The sequence below is a fragment of the Salvelinus alpinus genome, chromosome 23 (genome assembly GCF_045679555.1).
Source record: "Salvelinus alpinus chromosome 23, SLU_Salpinus.1, whole genome shotgun sequence".
NCBI lineage: Eukaryota > Metazoa > Chordata > Actinopteri > Salmoniformes > Salmonidae > Salvelinus > Salvelinus alpinus.
Genome location: NC_092108.1, coordinates 28,084,983 through 28,110,627, shown reverse-complemented (window position 1 = coordinate 28,110,627; position 25,645 = coordinate 28,084,983). Strand labels below are relative to the sequence as shown.

The 25,645-nt window shown below is 42.6% G+C and overlaps 1 protein-coding gene across 1 annotated transcript in view; it reads left to right on the top strand.

Moving 5' to 3' along the window:
* LOC139550717 (E3 ubiquitin-protein ligase HECW1-like) overlaps positions 1 to 18,102 on the top strand; it is a 68,889-nt gene extending 50,787 nt beyond the window's left edge. Inside the window, exons 18-28 of the mRNA XM_071361814.1 lie at positions 120 to 203; positions 313 to 416; positions 578 to 692; positions 864 to 977; positions 1,268 to 1,420; positions 1,716 to 1,814; positions 2,255 to 2,384; positions 2,569 to 2,715; positions 10,521 to 10,635; positions 12,499 to 12,697; positions 12,907 to 18,102. Coding sequence (XP_071217915.1) covers positions 120 to 203; positions 313 to 416; positions 578 to 692; positions 864 to 977; positions 1,268 to 1,420; positions 1,716 to 1,814; positions 2,255 to 2,384; positions 2,569 to 2,715; positions 10,521 to 10,635; positions 12,499 to 12,697; positions 12,907 to 13,018 — 1,372 coding nt within the window. The 3' untranslated portion in view covers positions 13,019 to 18,102. The remainder of the gene's footprint in view (positions 1 to 119; positions 204 to 312; positions 417 to 577; positions 693 to 863; positions 978 to 1,267; positions 1,421 to 1,715; positions 1,815 to 2,254; positions 2,385 to 2,568; positions 2,716 to 10,520; positions 10,636 to 12,498; positions 12,698 to 12,906) is intronic.
* The last annotated feature ends 7,543 nt before the right edge of the window (positions 18,103 to 25,645 follow it).

Here is a 25,645-nt window from a genome sequence, read left to right as displayed (position 1 = left end):
GTAATTATAGGAATAGTTACACAGTAATAAGGATTATAAAGTTATTCTATTCTATGTCAGGTTTGATAAAATACACCTACCCAGTCTAGTCCAGATTATAGTGTAATGTGTTCTTGCAGGGAAAAGATCCACTACATCAGAACAGAGGGCACCCAAAGACTGGAGAAACTGGCTTGTGATGCAGACCTGGTGATACTATTGAGGTAGGATGCTCATGTTCATATGCTCATGTTCATATTACCCCAGATTTTGTTTGTTTGTGTTGTAGTATTGTAATTATTTTCATTTGTGACTTTTTGGTTCTCTATGCAGCTTGTTTGAAGAGGAAATCATGTCATATGTTCCACCCTCCTTCCATCCTGGCTTCAGCTTCTCTCCTCGTTGTTCACCTGGGTCTTCACCACAGAGTTCTCCAGGTGGGTTTGCACTAATGACAAATGGAGAGATAGTGGGTTGAAAATGTACACACAAGAACATTTGGTTAATTCACAAGAATTGGTCAAATAAAAACGTCACAGATGGTTATCCTGGTGTGGTCTGTGTCTCATGTCATGGAGTTGAATGCGCTTGTCAACAGGAATGTCGAGAGCGAGAGCACCTGCCCCGTACCGGAGAGACTTTGAGGCCAAACTACGCAACTTCTACAGGAAACTGGAGGCTAAAGGCTATGGCCAGGGCCCAGGAAAAATCAAGTAAGGAAAACTGTCCAGCAACATGATCACTCACACCTTTTTCAAATATAGTTACAGCTCTATACAACCCTACTGTTTCTAAGAAACTTTAGGGTTGTGTGTGCAAATTAGCACCATATTGTATATCCATGTCTGTGTTGCTCAGCATCCTATGATGTTGTTGTGTTCCAGGCTTATTGTCCGGAGAGACCACCTGTTGGAGGGTACCTTTAACCAGGTCATGGCCTACTCACGCAAGGAACTACAGAGGAATAAGCTCTACATCACCTTCATAGGAGAGGAGGGGTAAGCCAATGCTGCTTCTATTGACCTGAACACAGACATTACAACAAAGAGGGACTTTGATCTGTGGAGTTCAACCATTGCATGAAAGTGCATGTCTTTACAATTATGGAATTCAATTAAGTTACTTGAAAAAGTAATGCATGTGTCAAGAAAGAACCCCCTCTCATCTTTTAAAGAATGAACTGCTAGTTTTTGGGCTATATAGAGGATAGTGCATGTCTGTTTCATTCTTCTGGCATCACTGACTGCTACTGACAGATAACTGGTCTCTTCTCTTCCCACACCGTCAGGCTGGACTACAGTGGGCCGTCCAGAGAGTTCTTCTTCCTGCTGTCTCAGGAGCTGTTCAACCCCTACTACGGCCTGTTTGAGTACTCAGCCAACGACACGTACACCGTCCAGATCAGCCCCATGTCCGCCTTCGTAGAGAACCATCTGGAATGGTGAGGAGGACATCTGTTCGTCCTGTGTTTGAACTTATTTCAAACTCATGAATCCTGGGTTGTGTTCATTAGGCACCAAAGGGAAGAAAACTGACTAACTGTGAGGGACGACCTTGACTTGTCAAATAAGAAACACTCTTTTTTGTGTTCTGTTGCAAAGCGTTTTCAAGTGTTTTCCATTGTCCTAATGAACATGACCATGGGCTTGTTCTTCTTTGTCTACTTATTGGAGACAGAAAATGAATGGGTTTTATGTCTCATGTGATGAGACCTGTCTCTGTGTGTTTTTGTGCAGGTTCCGGTTTAGTGGGCGTATTTTGGGACTGGCGTTGATCCACCAGTATCTCCTGGATGCCTTCTTCACGCGGCCCTTTTACAAGGCTCTCCTCAGACTGTGAGTTTATGTCTGTCTGCCTGCACGCCCGCCTGTCTGTGTTTCTGTCTCTGTCTGTCTGAAATGGCCTTTACAATTATTCTATATGGAAAAATGTCTCTGCCACGTACACAAGAAAGAAAAATTATCCAGAATTGATTAGTGCGCAATCAGGCATAAATGTTGCCAGTAGTTTTAGACTTAACACAGTCAACCCAGATTGACTTTCTAGCGTGATAACTAGACAAGTCTCTCCAGATTGGATGATGATGATGATAGACTACAACAACTGACAGAATTAGCATTCTTTACATTTACACACAAAGCAAATGTACCTCAGGCTAGTGAGTGAGTTAATCACTCCCCTTAATTGACTTTAAGACAATGGATTGCTTTGTGCAGTAATAGCTAGTGAACCCCACAGAAGGTCATGTGTGAGATAAATATGTTTACCTGTGCAGAGCCACTGACCTGAGTGATCTGGAGTATCTAGATGAGGAGTTCCATCAGAGTCTACAGTGGATGAAAGACAATGACATCACTGATGTGCTGGACCTTACCTTCACTGTGAATGAGGAAGTCTTCGGACAGGTATGTGTGAAGTACTAATACGTACAGTGTCTAAACACATAAACCCATAGCAAGCTGAAGTACTGTATAACATGTTATTTTTTTACAGTGTATATCTTTCAATATACTGTACACATTCATGGGGACTTTTCCATTATAAGGTTTGTCTGTATTGTTACATGGATATTACTCTCTTTGTGGGCAGGTAACAGAGAGAGAGCTGAAGTCTGGAGGGGCCCACATTAATGTGACAGAAAAGAATAAGAAGGAGTACATTGACCGCATGGTGAAGTGGAGGGTGGAGAGAGGAGTGGTCCAGCAGACAGAGGCACTGGTCAGAGGCTTCTATGAGGTAGAGCAAACACTCTCAGGGCAACAACCATTGGCCATGGCATGATTTCCCCCCAATATTTCCAATTTGGTTTATTGTTTTTCCAGCCTTGCTATGATTTAAGAGGGTTTTCACTTTGCACTTCAAATATGATTTCTTAAAATTTCTTAGAATGCAATAGAACATGACTATCAAATGAAATCAACAAATCAATGATGGGAGCAATGTGTCTAAATACTGTATGTGACCCGACCGGCTCAGGTTACATATTTGAAACAATTATTTGAAATTGTGTTTTTTATATTGGATAAAACTAGAAACTCAGAGCTAGAAAATGGTATATCATACTCTGCAGTTGAGGAACAATGGGAAAGTAATTCTGCTTTGAAAGTTAATAAACTTGTAACTTGAGCTCTTCTTCACACCCTCTTAAGCCTTAGCCCCACCCATATCTTTAAGGATTCACATTTGAGACCATGTGCTAAACAGAGTGAGTAAGGTAGTGTAGTAAACTACCAAAGATTTCAAGAATAGAAGTGGTGAAAGAAGTAGCAAAAATACACTATCTATTCCTTGGCCTATATCCTAATCTGATTTTGGTGCAGGTCATGTTGTTCTTCACATTATCGTCTCTGGCAAACACAGACTATATCAAATAAAATCAAAGTTTATTTGTCACATGCACAGGATACAGAAGGTGTAAACGGTACAGTAAAATGGTTACTTGCTTATTTGCATAGTAGCAATATCAAAAATAGAAAGTGCCCAGATAAATATTTTATAAATATTAAATTATTCTTACCCAGACACACTTGTCTAAATTGATGGGTCATGTGAAAGAAATGCTATAACCATCCCCCAGCCACATCTATCTAAGTAGATGGGTCACTATTGTCTAGACCAGTGGTTCCCAAACTTTTTAATAGTTCCGTACCCCTCCAAACATTCAACCTCCAGCTGCGTACACCAGGGTCAGCGCACTCTCAAATGCTGTTTTTTGCCATCATTGTAAACCTGCCACACACACTATACAATACATTTATTAAACATAAGAATGAGTGTGAGTTTTTGTCACAACCTGGCTCGTGGTAAGTGACAAAGAGCTCTTATAGGACCAGGGCACAAATAATAATAATCAATAATTTTGCTCTTTATTTAACCATCTTACATATAAAACCTTATTTGTTCATCGAACATTCTGAATAACTCACCACAGGTTAATGAGAAGGGTGTGCTTGAAAGGATGCACATAACTCTGCAATGTTGGGTTGTATTTGAGAGAGTCTCAGTCTTAAATTATTTTCCACACACAGTCTGCCTGTATTTAATTTTCATGCTAGTGAGGACCGAGAATCCACTCTCACATAGGTACGTGGTTGCAAAGGGCATCAGCGTCTTAACAGCGCGATTTGCCAAGGCAGGATACTCTGAGCACAGCCCAATCCAGAAATCTGGTAGTGGCTTCTGATTAAATTCAATTTTCACAGAACCGCTTGTTGCAATTTCGATGAGGCTCTCTTGTTCAGATATCGTCAAGTGGACTGGAGGCAGGGTATGAAAGGGATAACGAATCCAGTTGTTTGTGTCATCCGTTTCGAGAAAGTACCTGCGTAATTGCGCACCCAACTCACTCAGGTGCTTCGCTATATCACATTTGACATTGTCCGTATTGAGTTCATTTGCACACAAAAAATGCACACAGACAAGTGAAAATTATGGTCATTAAAGAAAACTTTAAGCTTGTCTCCAATTTTTAAACGTGTCAATACTTGGCCCCTTGATAACCAGTGCACTTCTTCTGTATGTTGTAAAAGCGTTACATGGTCGCTGCACATATCATTGCATAGTGCAGAAAATACATGAGCATTCAGGGGACTTCCTTTAACAAAGTTAACCATTTTCACTGTAGTGTCCAAAACATCTTTCAAGCAGTCAGGCATTCCCTTGGCAGCAAGAGCCTCTCGGTGGATGCTGCAGTGTAGCCAAGTGGGGTCGGGAGCAACTGCTTGCACGCGCGTTACCACTCCACTATGTCTCCCTGTCATGGCTTTTGCGCCATCAGTACAGATACCAACATGAGCAGCAGCTACGTTTGGCTACATACGGACCATTAGTGGAATTCCCATGAGAGAGTAACAGTTAATGTGATTGGATGTTAATTATTTGACTATGCTACCTGTATTTGACATTGTGTTGATATTTCGCTGAACACTAGATGGTCACATGTTTATTTTGGCAGTGAAACGAGGCTACTCAGGAGGGGAAAAAACTTGCCTAAATGTATAGCCCCGTTGGAAAATATAAATGGACTGTTTGAAAATGTGAAGAAAAACAAATGTCAAAATCACATTTTTATTTGATGTACCCCCGACGGCATTGTGCGTACCCCTGGGGGAATACCTAGTCTAGACATGTACACGTGTTCATAAAATACAATAGATGACCGTAATCACCCCTAGACACAACTGGCTAACTTGATGGGTCATCTAATCATCTGGCAAAGGGGAGTCTTTTGTTTAGACATGTAGCTTCAATAATCAAATCAAATGTATTGGTCTCATGCGCTGAATACAACAGGTACCTTACAATGAAATGCTTACTTATGAGCCCCTAACCACTAATACAGTTTTTAAAAAACTGAATAAGCATAAGAATAAGAGATAAAAGTAACAAGTAACTAAAGAGCAGCAGTAAAATAACAATAGCGAGACTATATACGGTGGGGGCACCGGTTAGTTGAGGTAGTATGTACACGTAGGTAGAGTTATTATACTGACTATGCATAGATGACAACAGAGTAGCAGTGGTGTAAAGAGGGGGGGCGGGGCACTGCAAATAGTCTGGGTAGCCATTTGACTAGATTTTCAGGAGTCTTATGGCTTGGGGGTAGAAGCTGTTTAGAAGCCTTTTGAACCTAGACTTGGCACTTCGGAACAGTCTATGACTAGGGTGGCTGGAGTCATTAACAATTTTTAGGGCCTTCCTCTGACACCGCCTGGTATAGAGGTCCTGGAAGGCAGGAAGCTTGGCCCCAGTGATGCACTGGGCCGTTCACAATACCCTCTGTAGTGCCTTGCGGTCGGAGGCCGAGCAGTTGCCATACCAGGCAGGGGTGCAACCAGTCAGGATGCTCTCGATGGTGCAGCTGTAGAACCTTTTGAGGATCTGAGGATCCACGCCAAATCTTTTTCAGTCTCCTGAGGGGGAATACATTTTGTCGTGCCCTCTTCACAACTGTCTTTGTGTGCTTGGACCATGTTAGTTTGTTGGTGATGTGGACACCAAGGAACTTAAAGCTCTCAACCTGCTCTACTGCAGCCCTGGCAATGAGAATGGGGGCGTGCTCGGTCCTCTTTTTCCTATAGTCCACAATCATCTCCTTTGTCTTGATCACGGTGAGAGAGAGGTTGTTAACCTGGCACCACACGGCCAGGTCTCTGACCTCCTCCTTATAGGCTATCTTGTTGTTGTCGGTGATCAGGCCTACCACTGTTGTGTCATCTGTAAATTTAATGATGGTGTTGGAGTCGTGCCTAGCCATGCAGTCATGAGTGAACAGGGAATACAGGAGGGGACTGAGCACGCACCCCTGAGGGGCTCCTGTGTTGAGGATCAGCGTGGCAGATGTGTTGTTACCTACCCTTACCACCTGGGGGCGGCCTGTCAGGATGTCCAGGATCCAGTTGCAGAGGGAGGTATTTAGTCCCAGGGTCCTGAGCTTATTGATGAGCTTTGAGGGCATTATGGTGTTGAATGCTGAGCTGTAGTCAATGAATAGCATTCACACATAGGTGTTCCTTCTATCCAGGTGGGAAAGGGCAGTGTGTGGTGCAATAGAGATTGTATCATCTGTGGATCTGTTGGGGCTGTATGCAAATTGGAGTGGGTCTAGGGTTTCTGGGATGATGGTGTTGATGTGAGCCATGACCAGCCTTTCAAAGCACTTCATGGCTACAGACGTGAGTGTTACGGGTCGGTAGTCATTTAGGCAGGTTACCTTAGAGTTCTTGGGCACAGAGACTATGGTGGTCTGCTTAAAACAAGTTGGTATTACAGACTCGGACAGGGAGAGGTTGAAAATGTCAGTGAAGACACTTACCAGTTGGTCAGCGCATGCTCACAGTACATGTCCTGGTAATCCGTCTGGCCCTGCGGCCTTGTGAATGTTGACCTGTTTAAAGGTCTTACTCACCACATCTGCTGCGGCGAGCTTGATCACACAGTCTTCCGGAACAGCTGGTGCTCTCATGCATGTTTCAGTGTTGTTTGCCTCGAAGCAAGCATAGAAGTAGTTTAGCTCGTCTGGTAGGCTGGTGTCACTGGCCAGCTCTCGGCTGTGCTTCCCTTTGTAGTCTGTAATGGTTTGCAAGCCCTGCCACACCGACGAGCATCAGAGCCGGCATAGTAGGATTAGATCTTAGTCCTGTATTGATGCTTTGCATGTTTGATGGTTTGTCGGAGGGCATAGCGGGATTTCTTATAAACGTCCAGGTTAGAGTTCCGCTCCTTGAAAGCTGTAGCTCTAGCTTTTAGCTCAGTGCGGATGCTGCCTGTAATTCATGGCTTCTGGTCGGGGTATGTACGTACGGTCTCTGTGGGGACGACGTCATGACTGACGTGGTGTACTCCTCAATGCCATCGGAGGAATCCTGGAACATATTCCAGTCTGTGCTAGCAAAACAGTCCTGTAGCTTAACATCTGCTTCCTCTGACCACGTTTTTATTGATCTAGTCACTGGTGCTTCCTGCTTTAAGTTTAGCTTGTAAGCAGGAATCAGGAGGATATAATTATGGTCAGATTTTCCAAATGGAGGGTGAGGGAGAGCTTTGTATGTGTCTCTGTGTGTGTAGTATAGGTGGTCCAGAGTTCTTTTTCCACTGGTTCCACATGCTGATAGAAATTTGGTAAAAACGGATTTAAGTTTCCCTTCATTAAAGCCCCTGGCTACTAGGAGTGCCATCGCCTCTGGGTGAGCGTTTTCTTGTTTGCTTATGGCAGAATACAGCTCATTCAATGCTGTCTTAGTGCCAACCTCTGACTGTGGTGGTATGTAAAACAGCTACGAAAAATACAGATGAAAACTTTCTCGGTAGGTAGTGGGGTCTACAGCTTATCATGAGATACTCTACCTCAGGCAAGCAATAGCTCAAGACTTCCTTAATTTCTATCAGCATCGTGCACCAGCTGTTGTTTACAAAAATACATAGTCCGCCGCCCCTTGTCTTACCAGACGCCACTGTTTTATCCTGCCGGCAGTATATCCTTCGCTTCGGACTCGTCAGAGTCATGAACGGAAAAAAAGGATTCTGCTAGTCCGTGGTGAGTAATCGCAGTCCTGATGTCTAGAAGTTATTTTCGGTCATAAGAGACGGTAGCGGCAACATTATGTACAAAATAAGTAAAAAATAAGTTACAATCAACGCGAATAAACGAACAAGAAAACAATCGGCTGGGGGCACGTTAAATGTCAGCCTTCTTCTCCGGCGCCATCTTATCAGGTAGCTAACATTAGCTACCTGATAGCTTCTAGCTAAACAATGAACCTAATGGTGCTTTCAAGACAACTGGGAACTTGGAAAAATACAAGGTCAAATCATGACATTAGTGATCTTCAAGTCGGAAAGTCTGGGCTCTAGAAAGAGGCCCGGGTTCCCTACATGGAATTCCGTGTTGGATGACTGTTCAAAATGATTTTTCCCAGTTGGAGCTTGTTTTTTTCTGAGTTCCCAGTTGTCTTTAACGCACTGAAGTCATACGTCTGAGATTTCCCGAGTTCCTAGTTTCGAGTTCCCAGTTATTTTGAATGTGGAAATAATATCAACCCATACGGATTGTCATAGCTAGCCACTATGCATAGCTAGCTAACATTAGGCTATAACTAGCAATGCAAATAGATTTCTGAGATGCGAATAATATTACTACACAGATCATACATGTAACGTTACCTATCGAGCCAGCCAGCCAGCTAACGTTAGCTACCTAGCTAACAGTAAACTTTAACTTGCAGTGAAAACAACTTGCTGACAAAATTAGAAACATATAATATCTGAAATTGTAGCTAGCTAGACTCTTACTTGTATACATGGATGAATGCTTCTCCCTCTCTGTCACAGATGCCATGGTTGCCCTTAGTTTGAAGATGAAATTCGGAGACCGTTGTTTCATACAACAGCCTTCTGTGTTCTCTTTTCGACTCCCTCCGCATATTTGCAATCGAACAGCAGAACTTTTAACATCTCCTTAGCCATCATACTCTGTTTCCATCGGGCATTCCACTGATTTTCTTCCCCCTCACTGTTATCAGAAGACTCTACAATATCTGATTCAATGAAAATGTTTTACCGACATCAGGCATTTCCTCATCATCTGATTCATTTTCAGAGTCAGAGAGTCAGCATGGCACAATCTTCTTCCAGAAAGTGGAGAGCAGTAGCAACGCTTTTGTACTTCTTCATGATATCTTTCAAAAAAGCCGCGGTAGAAAGTATTATCTACACGAGTGGCGGTCAGTGCCGAGGGAGTATGATTATTTATTTTATTAGCATGGCCTTATTTCTATTACAGCATATTGGATGACTGTCATTCATATTCCATTCGCCCAATTCAATGGAACATCAATAGGTTTAGGCTACTACATGATACTCACATTTTCCTTGTACCCATCATGAGGTTGCTATTGATCTACAGTAGCCTATGAATTAAAGTTTACAATGTAGGTGCACAGGTCGAGAAAATCTTTAGTAATCAAGGTGAAAGACATTGACACATTCAATACCGCCTTGCACACTCTTGCCTACTGATCGGCTATGAAAAGCCAACTGACATTTACTCCTGAGGTGCAGACTTGTTGCACCCTCGACAACTACTGTGATTATTATTATTTGACCATGCTGGTCATTTATGAACATTTGAACATCTTGACCATGTTCTGTTATAATCTCCACCCGGCACAGCCAGAAGAGGACTGGCCACCCCTCATAGCCTGGTTCCTCTAGGTTTCTTCCTAGGTTTTGGCCGTTCTAGGGCGTTTTTCCTAGCCACCGTGCTTCTACACCTGCATTGCTTGCTGTTTGGGGTTTTAGGCTGGGTTTCTGTACAGCACTTTTGAGATATCAGCTGATGTAAGAAGGGCTATATAAATACATTTGATTTGATTTGCCTGCATCTAGCTTATCTAGGGTGTAATCATTAGTCCAACAGTTGCAAATGTGAATTTCTATTGGACAAATGTTGGTATTTTCTTAATCCCCATTTCATTCTGTTTGCTTCCATTTAAGAAACGTTTTTCAACAGAATCGGCAGAATAAATACACCCCTGATCAAATGCAAACACAGTTCACTTTCATAGCAGCCACATAAAAACAGCATGACCACTTTGCTCGTTGTATATACAGTAGATAATTCATTCTCGCAACTATCTACGCGCTCTCCTCCTCTCACCTTATCCCTTCGCTTGTGGACTGACTTCAGTGCACAACACATCAGCTGTCTGTGACCAGGCGAAAACCAAACGTTCATATCATGACGGGCTAACACACAGCCTACATCGTTGTCACGTCATAGTCAACATAGCTACTAGAACTAACGCGTTAGTAAACCCGCTACAATCATGCGTAACAGTGTACAGTCAGAAAGCAGTTTAGCAGTTACACAGGCAGGCTCGGGTGGCAATCTCTCTCTCTGTCTCTCTCTCTCTCATGTTCAAATGCCTCTCCTGTAAAGTAGTGATGTGCGACATACGCCTAGTTACCTGAAACGAGTTACATACAGTATGTACACTCCTACATCGTTTTTAATTTTCTATGTTCCTGCAATATTTCTCCAGGTGGTGGACTCACGGCTGGTGTCAGTGTTCGATGCCAGAGAGTTGGAGCTGGTCATTGCTGGGACAGCTGAGATAGACCTCAACGACTGGAGGAACAACACAGAGTATAGAGGAGGTGAGCAGACTGCAGTGAAGCACATCACTGGACATTAGCTAATGGAGAATCTTCAATGAACATGCCTGGTTAAATAAAGGTTAAATAACAAAAAATAAAAAACAGTCTAAGACTATGGTGAATTTAGTGGGTACGGGAATCTAGCCCAACATGTTTTTATGGGTAATATGTGTTTGTGAAGTTTACATACACCTTAGCCAAATACATTTAAACTCCGTTTTCACAATTCCTGACATTTAATCCTACTAAAAATTCTCTGTCTTAGGTCAGTTTGGATCACTACTTTATTTTAAGAATGTGAAATGTCAGAATAATAGTAGAGAGAATGATTTATTTCAGCTTTTATTTCTTTCATCACATTCCCAGTGGGTCAGAAGTTTACATACACTCAATTAGTATTTGGTAGCATTGCCTTTAAATTGTTTAACTTGGGTCAAACTTTTCAGGTAGCCTTCCACAAGCTTCCCACAATAAGTTGGGTGAATTTTGGCCCATTCCTCCTGATGCTTTTTCAGTTCTGCCCACAAATTTTCTATAGGATTGAGGTCAGGGCTTTGTGATGGCCACTCCAATACCTTGACTTTGTTGTCCTTAAGCCATTTTGCCACAACTTTGGAAGTATGCTTGGGGTCATTGTCCATTTGGAAGACCCATTTGCAACCAAGCGTCAACTTCCTGACTGATGTCTTGAGATGTTGGTTCAATATATCCACATAATTTTCCTTCCTCATGATGCCATCTATTTTGTGAAGTGCACCAGTCCCTCCTGTAGCAAAGCACCCCCACAACATGACGTTGCCACTCCCGTGCTTCACGGTTGGGATGGTGTTCGATCTTTGTCCCCATGTGCAGTTGCAAACCATAGTGTGGCTTTTTAACGGCGGTTTTGGAGCAGTGGCTTCTTCCTTGCTGAGCGGCCTTTCAGGTAATGTCGATATTGGACTCGTTTTACTGTGAATATAGATTATTTTGTACCTGTTTCCTCCAGCATCTTCACAAGGTTCTTTGAATTGTTCTGGGATTGATTTGCACTTTTCGCACCAAAGTACGTTTATCTCTAGGAGACAGAACGCATCTCCTTCCTGAGCGGTATGACGGCTGCGTGGTCCCATGGTGTTATTACTTGCGTACTATTGTTGGTACAGATGAACGTGGTACCTTCAGGCGTTTGAAAATTACTCCCAAGGATGAACCAGACTTGTGGAGGTCTACAATTTTTTTTCTGAGGTCTTGGCTGATTTCTTTTGATTTTCCCATGATGTCAAGCAAAGAGGCACTGAGTTTGAAGGTAGGCCTTGAGAAATACATCCACAGGTACATCTCCAATTGACTCAAATTATGTCACTTAGCCTATCAGAAGCTTCTAAAGCCATGACATCATTTTCTGGAATTTTCCAAGCTGTTTAAAAACACAGTCAACTTAGTGTATGTAAACTTCTGACCCACTGGAATTGGGATACAGTGAATTATAAGTGAAATAATCTGTCTGTAAACAATTGTTGGAAAAATTACTTGTGTCATGCACAAAGTAGATGTCCTAACCGACTTGCCAAAACTATAGTTTGTTAACAAGAAATTTGTGGAGTGGTTGAAAAACGAGTTTTAATGACTCCAACCTAAGTGTATGTAAATATCCGACTTCAACTGTATGTGATATAAGGTGCACATTTAATTGTCAAACTTGTTAGATGGACTGAACACACAGGCCACATTCCCTTGTTGAACCAGCCCCCCTGTAGCCCCTGGTCCTAAACTGTATATGCTGTAGCCAACTTTTCTATGGCATTGCAACAATAAAGGAGTTGGCTACTGCACATCTGGTATGGGACAAGCTACCACCTCCGTTGGCCTTCTCCATTGCAGGCTACCATGACAGCCACATAGTGATCCGGTGGTTCTGGGGGGCAGTGGAGCGCTTCAACAATGAGCAGAGGTTGCGTCTGCTGCAGTTTGTGACGGGCACCTCCAGTGTTCCCTACGAGGGCTTCACCGCGCTACGGGGCAGCAATGGCCTGCGACGCTTCTGTATCGAGAAGTGGGGCAAGATCACCGCTCTACCCAGGTAATATACAGTAAACTCTTTACCCAAGACTATAATTGTATGATTCAATTCTGCTATTATAGGTCTGTACATGCTTTGGATTCAAACTTTCCTAATTATGTTATCCTTCAAACCCCTGCATAACTTTCACATACAACGCATTTGGCGAAAAACTATTCAGTTGATGTGGTTGTCTAATGCTGATGATCTACAGTATATCTATCTTCCAGGGCACACACATGCTTCAACCGGCTGGATCTCCCTCCGTACCTTTCCTACACCATGCTCTATGATAAACTGCTTATCGCTGTGGAGGAGACCAGCACCTTTGGCCTTGAGTGAAGGAGAAAGACGTTGTGCATCCCAAATGGGACCCTATTACCTATATAGTGCCCTTAGTATTGCACTAGGGCAGGGATCATCAACTAGATTCAGCCGCGGGACAATTTTTTCTTGAGGGGATGGTCAGGGGGCCAGAACATACTGTAATTACAAATCATTTGTAGACTGCAGATTGACCACAAGAATCCCAAACAGATATAAATATTTCACTAAAACAATCACTTCAAACGTTGCTTATATTTGTATATGATCACAATATCTCGCTATTATGCGTGGGAATACTTTGGAACAGATTTCCAAAGTTAAAATTACTTGGAGCTGATTTGCTGGTGTTTTTACAGTCTTTTATGTCCATGTAAATAAAATCATGTGCGGAACTCTGCACTAGGGAATAGGGTTCCATTTGGAAAGCAGTCACGATCTTACTGTCGAATCCTGTGCCTCAGGACCGGGGATTCTACTGTATGCAACACTCCCTTTTTACTGTACATTTCAATACAACAGCCAGAGGACTGTATGTTTCTCTTTTTTAACAATCTATGTACAGTGTACAAGAAAAAGGAAAAGCCAACCACCACCGCATGCATTACTCACCTGTTACAATGTACCTTTGTTAAGGGGATATTGCATAAAGTAACCAAGCTGTATGCAATAGCTCTTATTTGGCCTCAGCCTATAACAGTACTCAGGGCCATGACTCTACAAATCACACCAACGAATCAGCTAGTCCATCTCTGCACCAACAGCCTCAGCTAGCATCGTCACATAATCTATCACCAATCACAACCACAATTATCACTAAAGAAATGCCTCAATTCACATTATAAGAGGGAGAAAAATGCCTCAAAAACTGTCACGGGAAGAACCACTACAACCAACATTATATCAAAACGTTGTGTTCCAACTTCAGCAATTCCACTTCAAATACTGCTGCGACTGGGATTATCCCAGGATAGGACATCAGCAAAGGACTGGCTCATCATCATCTCTCAAGGACAAAATGGCTGCTGAAGGGTATTACTACTAAAATAATAACCAAAGCATATTGTCCATAAAGAACTTAAAAGAAATATCATTTTTACCAAGATTTTGTGAACATTGTGATATATCAAGAGAGATTCAAAAATATAGCAAGACCCTCCCACAATTGCAAAATGACTGTTCGAGGATTCTAAGGATATTAGTTGTTATACTGCACTGTAACTGAAGTCAAAACGATGTGTTATCGCTAAATATGTGGAATTGATGTAAACCTTGATGTTGATTGGGAAATTAACACAAACCACAGTTTCACTGTAAGTGATTAGAGTGAAGGGAGGTGAAGAAACCCACTTTATCACCAATGTCTGATCAGAAGAATAACTGCTTTGATGTGCTCCATGTGAAAACGTATTTTTCCCCTCTTGATTTTGAGAACCATTTGATGTTTACATGAGGTGCGTTTTCTCTTGTTTCAACACAATTCAGTCAGGATATTATGAATGTTTCATTATCACAAAATGTATTTGTTTCATCTGTATACGGTAGACTGTGAATAACACCACACATTATTTTGGAAATTTAAAAATATATATTTTAATGTGTTTTTTACAAGAATTTTTCAAGCATGGAAAACACAACAGGACATATTGAAGTTTTTTGTTATACATTTACATTTACATTTAAGTCATTTAGCAGACGCTCTTATCCAGAGCGACTTACAAATTGGTGCATTCACCTTATGATATCCAGTGGAACAACCACTTTACAATAGTGCATCTAACTCTTTTAAGGGGGAGGGGGGGGGGGGTTAGGAGGATTACTTTATCCTATCCTAGGTATTCCTTAAAGAGGTGGGGTTTCAGGTGTCTCCGGAAGGTGGTGATTGACTCCGCTGACCTGGCGTCGTGAGGGAGTTTGTTCCACCATTGGGGTGCCAGAGCAGCGAACAGTTTTGACTGGGCTGAGCGGGAACTGTACTTCCTCAGAGGTAGGGAGGCGAGCAGGCCAGAGGTGGATGAACGCAGTGCCCTTGTTTGGGTGTAGGGCCTGATCAGAGCCTGAAGGTACGGAGGTGCCGTTTCCCTCACAGCTCCGTAGGCAAGCACCATGGTCTTGTAGCGGATGCGAGCTTCAACTGGAAGCCAGTGGAGAGAGCGGAGGAGCGGGGTGACGTGAGAGAACTTGGGAAGGTTGAACACCAGACGGGCTGCGGCGTTCTGGATGAGTTGTAGGGGTTTAATGGCACAGGCAGGGAGCCCAGCCAACAGCGAGTTGCAGTAATCCAGACGGGAGATGACAAGTGCCTGGATTAGGACCTGCGCCGCTTCCTGTGTGAGGCAGGGTCGTACTCTGCGAATGTTGTAGAGCATGAACCTACAGGAACGGGTCACCGCCTTGATGTGAGTTGAGAACGACAGGGTGTTGTCCAGGATCACGCCAAGGTTCTTAGCGCTCTGGGAGGAGGACACAATGGAGTTGTCAACCGTGATGGCGAGATCATGGAACGGGCAGTCCTTCCCCGGGAGGAAGAGCAGCTCCGTCTTGCCGAGGTTCAGCTTGAGGTGGTGATCCGTCATCCACACTGATATGTCTGCCAGACATGCAGAGATGCGATTCGCCACCTGGTTATCAGAGGGGGGAAAGGAGAAGATTAATTGTGTGTCGTCTGCATAGCAATGATAGGAGAGGCCATGTGAGGATATGACAGAGCCAAGTGACTTGGTGTATAGCGAGAATAGGAGAGGGCCTAGAACAGAGCCCTGGGGGACACCAGTGGTGAGAGCACGTTGTGCGGAGACAGATTCTCGCCACGCCACCTGGTAGGAGCGACCTGTCAGGTAGGACGCAATCCAAGCGTGGGCCGCGCCGGAGATGCCCAGCTCGGAGAGGGTGGAGAGGAGGATCTGATGGTTCACAGTATCAAAGGCAGCCGATAGGTCTAGAAGGATGAGAGCAGAGGAGAGAGAGTTAGCTTTAGCAGTGCGGAGCGCCTCCGTGACACAGAGAAGAGCAGTCTCAGTTGAATGACTAGTCTTGAAACCTGACTGATTTGGATCAAGAAGGTCATTCTGAGAGAGATAGCAGGAGAGCTGGCCAAGGACGGCACGTTCAAGAGTTTTGGAGAGAAAAGAAAGAAGGGATACTGGTCTGTAGTTGTTGACATCGGAGGGATCGAGTGTAGGTTTTTTCAGAAGGGGTGCAACTCTCGCTCTCTTGAAGACGGAAGGGACGTAGCCAGCGGTCAAGGATGAGTTGATGAGCGAGGTGAGGTAAGGGAGAAGGTCTCCGGAAATGGTCTGGAGAAGAGAGGAGGGGATAGGGTCAAGCGGGCAGGTTGTTGGGCGGCCGGCCGTCACAAGACGCGAGATTTCATCTGGAGAGAGAGGGGAGAAAGAGGTCAAAGCACAGGGTAGGGCAGTGTGAGCAGAACCAGCGGTGTCGTTTGACTTAGCAAACGAGGATCGGATGTCGTCGACCTTCTTTTCAAAATGGTTGACGAAGTCATCCGCAGAGAGGGAGGAGGGGGGAGGAGGGGGAGGAGGATTCAGGAGGGAGGAGAAGGTGGCAAAGAGCTTCCTAGGGTTAGAGGCAGATGCTTGGAATTTAGAGTGGTAGAAAGTGGCTTTAGCAGCAGAGACAGAAGAGGAGAATGTAGAGAGGAGGGAGTGAAAGGATGCCAGGTCCGCAGGGAGGCGAGTTTTCCTCCATTTCCGCTCGGCTGCCCGGAGCCCTGTTCTCCGGGCAGCCGTTTTCAAACACCAAGAGAGAGATAATTTGAAGTAAATTTGCGGGTATTGTGTTTAGATTGTACTGGATCTTATTCTTCCTGAATATCTGTTGCACTTGTAAGGAGTTAACACTTAGTAAGCTCACCTGAAATATGTATACCACTATTCAAACAAAAATCTATTCTATTTTTAAATGTAACACCACTTGCAAATATAGTTTTTGCTGAAAGAAATACAGTAGCATACAATGCTGTTGACCTGTCACCGCTTGTGTTTTAGCAGAGTTAACATGTTTGATTTTGTTTCAGTTTATGCCTGTATGTCTACCTTTGCCCACAGCCATATGTGCAATGACATGATGAAAATGTAATTGACTCAAAATGGACATTATGTTGGAGTGTCTTTTGTCAGTTCCAGGTTGCCATGCCACACCCTTTAGGACAGACCCCACAGGGTTGCTTTATTAATTTACCCTCATGTTGACATTTAATGCACATATGCTATAGCGACTATCATAATAGGATATGACAGCTGTTATAGTCTGCAAATGCCATGCCTTAACATGAAAACACTGTATATGACAACATGCCACTGTCACACAGACATAAGCCTATAACTGAGTTGATTGCAGACCAATTCAATAATTGTATATGTCCTATCTTTTCATGTGCATCGTTATAGTAGTTTGATATTAGAAGAGAGACACCAGAAACTTACATTAAACACTACTGTACTTACATGACCTATGTTTCTGATCCAATCTGTTCACTTTATCTCGTGTTCCTTTCCTTGGACAATTAAGATTCTGGAATGTATAGTGAGTGCATTTATAGTTGCTATTATAAAATTGGAAGGCTATACAGGAAATGTATAACAATTTCTAATATACTCAGTAAGATGTTCCTGAAATCATTTTGAAATGACAAAATGTCAGATATACAGTACAAGATTGAAGGGAGTTATTAATGTATTTTTATTTATTTATTTTCTACACTATGTTTTTATGCAGTATGTTTAAGTTACTGTTGAAAATGTGTCTCATGCTATGCACATTTTGTGTGGCGAAGAACAAGCAATGCAATTTTCAAACATCAATCTGTTGCCTACTTTGAAAATATCTCACATGATATTTCCTCTTTAAGAGATGGCAGCTAGTGAACGTTTTACAACCATTATTTTGTTCTCAGAAACCCTCTGAGGTCTATATGTTTCACTGTCTGTCCCCACTATGTCCTCCTAGATTTTTTTTAGCCCGACAGTATTCTTTGGTTGTCTGTTGGGCTCACATGCAGTAATTCTCAGGCTGCGCTTTCAATTCAAGCAAATATACTGTTAACGAATGTCAATAAAAAAATCACTTCGTTAAGCACCTACTTTCTTCTACTAGTTTTATGAGTGTCAAAGAATAGTGATATGTCCCCAGTATATGTTAACTGCCGTTATCTTTTACCACTAGAGAACACTGTGACACATGTGGCAGAGCCACTGACACTACGGTCAAAGATTATTATAACTAATAATTATAACTTTCATCTGTGGTAAGGTCATAGTAATCTCATATGGGAGTGGATTTGATTTTAGATTACAAATACTTTTGAATTGACCTATGCCTGCATCAGAGTTTCTGCATATAGAAACACCCTTTTAAAATGCCTCTTAAAAGGTCCAATGCAGCTGTTTTTATCTCAATATCAAATCATTTCTGGGTAACAATTAAGTACCTTACTGTGATTGTTGTCCACCACTGTGAAATCAGGGAAGGGACAGTGGATCTGTCTCCTTCCGTACGTTCGTTTGTATGTTTATTAGTCACATGCAATATCTCAAACAGCACTGGGCCAATTTTGACAAAACTTGAGTGAATGATGTGTCTTGCCATAGAGATCTGGCATTTACACAATTACACTGATTGGCTCAAGGTGGGAATTATAGTAGTTAACTGAACTTTAATGCGATACCTCAATTGGCCAAAGGGTGGGGGGGCGCTGCATCCTTGACATGTTTACGGTTGCCTTGTTTTCAATGAAAATGGTCAAAAAGAAACATAAATAGCTTCTTAGAAATAATTTAGCGAGGACTGTCTGGGAGTGGTCTGAGTGAGGGACCTAATTGATGGAGCCTAATGGGAGGGATGTGTAACCTGAAAGCTAGGCAGCGCACTTTTGATTTGGTTTAATAAAAAATGTGGACGCAAAAGCTTTGAAAATAGGAACAAAATAGGCCTACTCTTTTTTAGACTAACTTGCCTTCTAATTTGTTAACTTGTGCACTATTGCCGCGTTCACGTGCTAGTCGAAATTTCCGACTTGCTAACTGGTTGTAGTTATACACATGCCGCGTTCAAACAGTTAGCAAGTCACAAATTTTGGAGTTTCCTAATTCCGACTAGCATGTGAACGTGGCATTAGTCCTTCTCATCAGAGTACTGCAGGTTGTGTGTGTGTGTGTGCGCGTGTGTGTGCGTGTGTGTGTGGGTTGACCAATCAGATTCACGGAAATCACAGGTAGTGTGGGTCGGGCATGGAGCACCTCAACAGAAAGCAGAGCATGCTTTCCACTTTCTTCCAGTATTATTTTAGCAAATGGGAAAATAACTCACTCCAGACACAAGCAAAAACTCTTTACAGAAAAGTTGTAGCAACCCTTCACCTAAATATTAGGATCTGACATGCTGTATCAGTCTGATCAACTGTAGGTCTAACCATAGCAGCGGGAAGTAGGGGTGCTTAGGATGGTGCTTAGGATGGTGCAGCACCCCCTGAAAAATCATAATCTAAAGACCTGCCTTAACAAAATAATAATGCATTTATTTGTGATGGTGCATAACACTTGAATTGTGATGTTTTATGTTTTTTAGTTTTTACATATAGCATGGGGTGTTTTTTTTCCTTGGTATTCTAAAGGTAGGCCTACCTAAAACCCTCAAACACAACCAAATGATGAGTTTTTGCATTAGCATATATGAAATGTATTTATTACATTGTTAGAATAAATTGGCTCAGAAATGGATTGGAAGATGCCTAGCTTTTCTAGTGTTAATAGTCGGAGTAGAGAAACACACGATTTTGTAGACTCCGGACCAAAATTCGACAAAGCTCTAGCCAAAAAACATGTGTGAGATGGCGCGCACGAAAGCACGCATGTGGCCAGTGTAGTCAGCATGTAACTTTTGCCGAGTGCAAGCCGCTCCTATTCATGGTCGTGAGCGCACCGGCTCCACTATTAATGGCAACAAAACCTTGGCCAGAGTGCGCCGGGTCCATTAGAGGCTTGCTCTACTCAAGTGTAAAATTATGCTCTGGTTCTATTTTCAAGATCTCAATGCGCAGCTCACATCTGACTGGACTACACACTAGAGATGGTGGAATGAGAGGGGGACTCTTTGGAATGTGAGACTGAGTGAGGGAGCTGAACAGTTCGGGACTAAAGTTGGGAAAGCTGATATTGTGGCAGGAGTAACCAATCGAAGTTCACCATAGCTTCCAACAGTGTAGCAGGTTAAAAAAAGCAACGTCTTTTGCAATGCCCCTACTAGAATGCTTTGCAGTTTGGTTGTTTTCATTTTTTTTTGCCCCTGCCCAATAGGACAACCACAGAGTAGGCACAACTTCCACAAATTGCCATTGTTTCACTTAAACAATGGGGATGAGCCAGAAAGATCAGTTTTAGGCTACACCTACTGGAATTCCATACAGTTGTGTTGTTTGTAGTCAAAATAAATCACCTGGGACAACTTTAGAGAAGGCTCAACTTGTCTGACTGCTCAGTTCACTTGCCCCAGGCAATAGGGCAAACCTTACTAGGTTCCTGAGTTTTACCTGGTTACCATCAGGTGACCTGTGGTGCCACCTCTGCTGCCTGGTGATATCACTCAGCCCATGCAAAACGAGCTAAAATTTCAGGCAGTATTTTCAAACAGCTCTTACACTGAAGGGTATTATCATAATTTTTTATAATTCCAGCCTCATAGTGTGGAAATATAAAACACAGGAAATTACATTTTTGACTGCATTGCCCCTTTAACTAAAGTGAATTGTAAGCTATTTCGATAGAGACGTTTTATTTTGTCATTGAATACAATAATAGGCTTATTTATAGACAAATCAAATATCCTTTTCTCATATTTTAAAGAACATAAACAGCTATCGGCTATAGCTAGTAATCAGCCCAAGAGCATTACTTGACTCAAAGTCAAATTTGTGACTTTTTTAAAGTGAATAAAGAAATTGTTAATGCTTGTTCCTATGACCATCAATCCTATGCCATCTTTCAGTAGGGCGTAGTGTTTCAGTGGCATCCCTTGAAGCTACTCAACCTGGGCTACCTACATAATGAGCTCAAGGTGGGAGTTCTATTAGACTGAACCGGGGTAAACCGGGATATGGCTCCTCACCTCACTGTGCAAAAAATCGGTGAGGGAGGAGCACTGGGTCAAATCGACCATCACCGGGCCATAGTGTCAACAAAACAGCATGATGCATCGTTCAGAAACATAAAACATGCATTTTCTATCAAATAGGCTATACATTAGGCTACCATTTTTGTAGTTTTCCTTGGGAAGGCAGGTAAAGCGATATACGTTTTAATAAAAAGCAAACCCTTATGCATGTGAAAACAGTGAATCTTAACTCATTACTCCACGTGCTTGACATACCTCACTTTTGTTTTCAGCCGACTTCGCCGTCTTTGACAGGGGCACCCGGCTCACTTGCGGGAGGCAGCCCTGTTTCAAAATGAATACAATCAATGCTAACCCCGTTCACAAGGGGCATGCCTGGGACATCGAATTCCTTCAATTTCAAGACCCCGCCCTGCCCTTTAACTCGGAAATGTTTCGTTTTCCAAGATTGCCCAAGGTGGGTGGAGATTTTATTTTACGACCAATGGAATGGTCTAAAATGAGCAAGCCCCGTCCAACCGGGGCACCGGGCGATGCAAAAATTATTCGCCCATTGTGCGTTCTGGTGAGCTATTATCAGCCACCAGAACGCACAATCTTGACAAAACCCTGTCAAGAGGGTTTTGTCAAGAGGGTTATCAGAGCAGCCTGTCAAACTGTTTCTCTGCCTGACTGCTTTAGAACTGCGGATAACATGTGGGTATGTTCTTATAGACAGGGTGATTGGCTAGAATTACATTTGTACATTTGGTGCCCTAACTGGAAAACTTCTCCAAAACGCAGTAAAAGAAAGGACACGTTGTTACGCTCTGTCAACAGCGCGCATTTCTGTTGACAGATTATTCATCAAGTTAACCAAGAATGATTCCACCAGCCAGTCCACGGATCATCAACGAGAGAAGCCGCCCTCAGGTCGAGACGAACCGGGGAGCCACTTGCGCTTCTTCTGGATAGCATCAAAACCCCAATCAGGACAGAGCCATTTCAGGACGTGTACAACGTTATACCTGGCAAAGAGGTTGGGGGCTATTAAAAAAGCTACAGGCTATTTTCTGCCTAGGGGAATAATATTCTAATCATGTTCCTAACTTGGGATGCTTTCAATCATAGTGCATGGTTGTCCTTTTCAATCAATGTTCAATGTGGTAACAACTTCAGGCACCATCCATTGGATGTATGTCCTTCTAATAATTTAGTATAGGTCAAGGACTATTTTGTTTTTAACATAGATTCAGGTATTTGACATTGCACCAGACAGCAAACCAAATTCTCAGCTGTAGTCCCTGGTTTCAATTTAAAGATTTCAGGATGACAAAGAAATACAATTATAGATCCCCATTGACTAGTCACTTTCCCCAGCTGTGAGTGCAAGACTGGCAAGTGAATCTAGCCATTGGCATACCGAAAATAAAGAGAACTGAAGTCACAGGAGATTTGTCATGCAAAAGCATGGACAAAAGCATGTAATCTATTCCAAAACCATGGACACTCTTTGATTAGCACTGTTATCGATTTATCTTTTTTCATGGTTTATCTGGACAGCTGAGACAAGTTACAGTATTACAATATTTTCCAGTGCATAACTTTTTGAGTTGTAAACTAAAGTTGGCCAGGTTCAGTACTAGTGTGAGTTAATTCCCTTAAATAATGTAATTAGTCAGCATGGTATCACTAACAGAGAGCCATCACTAACACAGAGAGGCTGCTTCCTACATACAGACTCAAATCATTGGCCACTTTAATAAATGGATCACTATTCACTTTAAATAATGCCACTTTAACAATGTTTACATATCTTACATTACTCAACTCATATGCAAATACTGTATTTTATACCATCTATTGCATCTTGCCTATGCCGCTCGGTCATCGCTCATCGTGTGTGTGTGTGTGTGTGTGTGTGTGGGAGTGACCATGTGTGTGTATGTGTGTATGAGTGGCCATGTGTGTATGAGTGGCCATGTGCAAAATAGCTTGTGGGAGTTTCATTTTTATAAGTTACAAGTCACACAGGCTTTATAACATGAGTTTGAGTGCTGAAATCAGGCCTCTTGGGAATGAGCTGAATTTAGTCCCTCATGGAACTTTCTGCCTGGGCCAATTCTGTCCAGGTAGTCGTGTAAACACTTAGTCAGGTAAATATTTATTAAGTTATTGTTTTTTTTCAAGATCATTCATTTGTGGTGAGAGTGATCCTGTTTGGGCTGAGTATCTTCTCACCTTAACCCACCTACCCTGTGCTTTATAATCACGTTCTCATATGCACACAGCAGAGAGCCCATGCACCTGGTCCTCAGTGTGACTGAGGACATGAATGGGTTTATCAGCGTCAGGGTTTACAACGTCAGCCAGGGCTAAAGGCTAGAGACATACCTCTGTGAATAACTGGATCGAGACATGGATGGCACTACTCGGAACCTACTACTACTAACACACTTATTTACAACAGTTGGAAAACATCTTGTAATTAAGTTAAAGTATGGGGCATGGCCTTATGCTAGATAGTTTAGATAAATGTTATAGTCCTTATGTATGTATGAAGACTTGATTTGCTGACTCCTGAATCTCACTGCACGTGATAAACTCTGAGGGTAGAGACAGTCTTTGGAGCCTTAAGCCGGGAGCCACAATGTGACAGCTAGCCAGCCAATAATACTGCATGAGGTCATTGATGAACCCAGGCTCTCTTTCTGGGCATTAAAATGGGTAACTAAAATGAATGGTTGGGTGAGCTTGAAGGTTGCATTGGTTTAATAATGATTTAATCAAGGAATGCAGGAAGACAAAGACCTATTCAGTGACCATGACAACAATTGATGGTCTGTGCCACCTTATTGCCCATTTCCCAATCATTCAAGTTCGAATCAAGGGAAGACAGACCAGTTGGATGTAAATTACAATCTTGATTATCCACCAAAATGCATAATCAACATCAACAATCACTATAGTTAGCCTTCTCTAAGACCTATTAATAAATTGTAACGGCAGCCTTCCCTCTCTTTACTAGAAGATCAGGGATCAGACCAACACGCAGCGTAGCCAGTGCTCAACATGTTTAATTAAACGAATAAACAGTGAACACTACAAATACAAAATGTGGCAACCCGATACAGTCCTAGCTGGTGCATAGAAAACACAAAGACAGGAAACAACCACCCACAATCCCCAACACAAAACAAGCCACCTATATATGATTCCCAATCAGAGACAACACAAAACATCTGCCTCTGATTGAGAACCATATTAGGCCAAACATAGAAACGGACAAACAAGACACACAACATAGAATGCCCACCCAGCTCACGTCCTGACCAACACTAAAACAAGCCAAACACATAAGAACTATGGTCAGAACGTGACATAAATGGTTTATCACGTTGTAGTCCTATGTGTGTTGATCCTGTTGGAAGGGGCAGTGTGCTCATTATTAAGGCCTGTCCTTCAACATTAAGTCCCCTATCTTTCTCCAGGGGGAAGTTTGCCATAGTGAAGAGGTGTGTGGAGAAGAGCACAGGGATGGAGTACACAGCCATGTTGCTGAGGAAGAGGAGGAAAGGTCAGGACTGCAGAGCAAGGTCCCTCCTCCAGCTTTGCTCTGCTGAGAACAGTACGCAGGAAAAAAAAGTTATGAAAATGTATGCACTCACTTCTGTAAGTCTCTCTGGATAAGAGCATATGCTAAATTACTAAAATGTAAGAGCTGAGGAGAGTCAGCAACTTGCAGAAAGTTGCCACATTCCTAACGGTGAATACCCCAAGCCCCACTGCAGGGAATGGGGGATTTATTGTGCAGTGAGTTGGAAAGACCACCTGTCTCCCTCTGCCTGAGTAGGAGGGTAATCCAGCTAACCATAAACCCTGCTCTAGCATCTGAAATGCCTCGCTGACTAGAGTAGAGCAGGCTAGAGGGATGGCAGAAACCTGCAGCTTCTTACTACCATTAGGACCAGCTGCTCATCTACTAACTATATGCACTAAAGTGACTAGTTTCATTATTAGTACAATGACTTCAACATTGTATAAAGCTCAAGGCATTCCAGACATTGAATAGTTTGATGGTCACCATCTTAACATTGGTGAACTTTGCCTTGAACTTTCCTATTCATTTGAAACTGCATGTGCAATGATGCAATATGTTTGTTCACTGGCCCATTTTGGCTCTCAAATGACTGTAGTCTAATTCCTGACAAGTCTAATCAATAACTGCACAAGTCTAAGAGAGGATATTTGAAATGCTTATTGAAAATGGAATACCATCAGAGATGTGGAATTGTGGGTGAATATTTGTGTTAATAATTGTGTTGGGGCTGCTGTGTGTATTTCTGTGCTTTAGAGATGATTGCTGTGTAGGTCAACGGCAGTACTCATTCTGAGATATTTATAGTTCTGACCATATTACATTTTGTTTGTATTACATTGTATTCATGTTTTCATCTCGGTTTTGAAAGTGCCCAGTGAGTGATATCTTGGCTAGTAGCTCTAATCTAGGCAAATTGGAATGTGAGGGAACGTGACTTT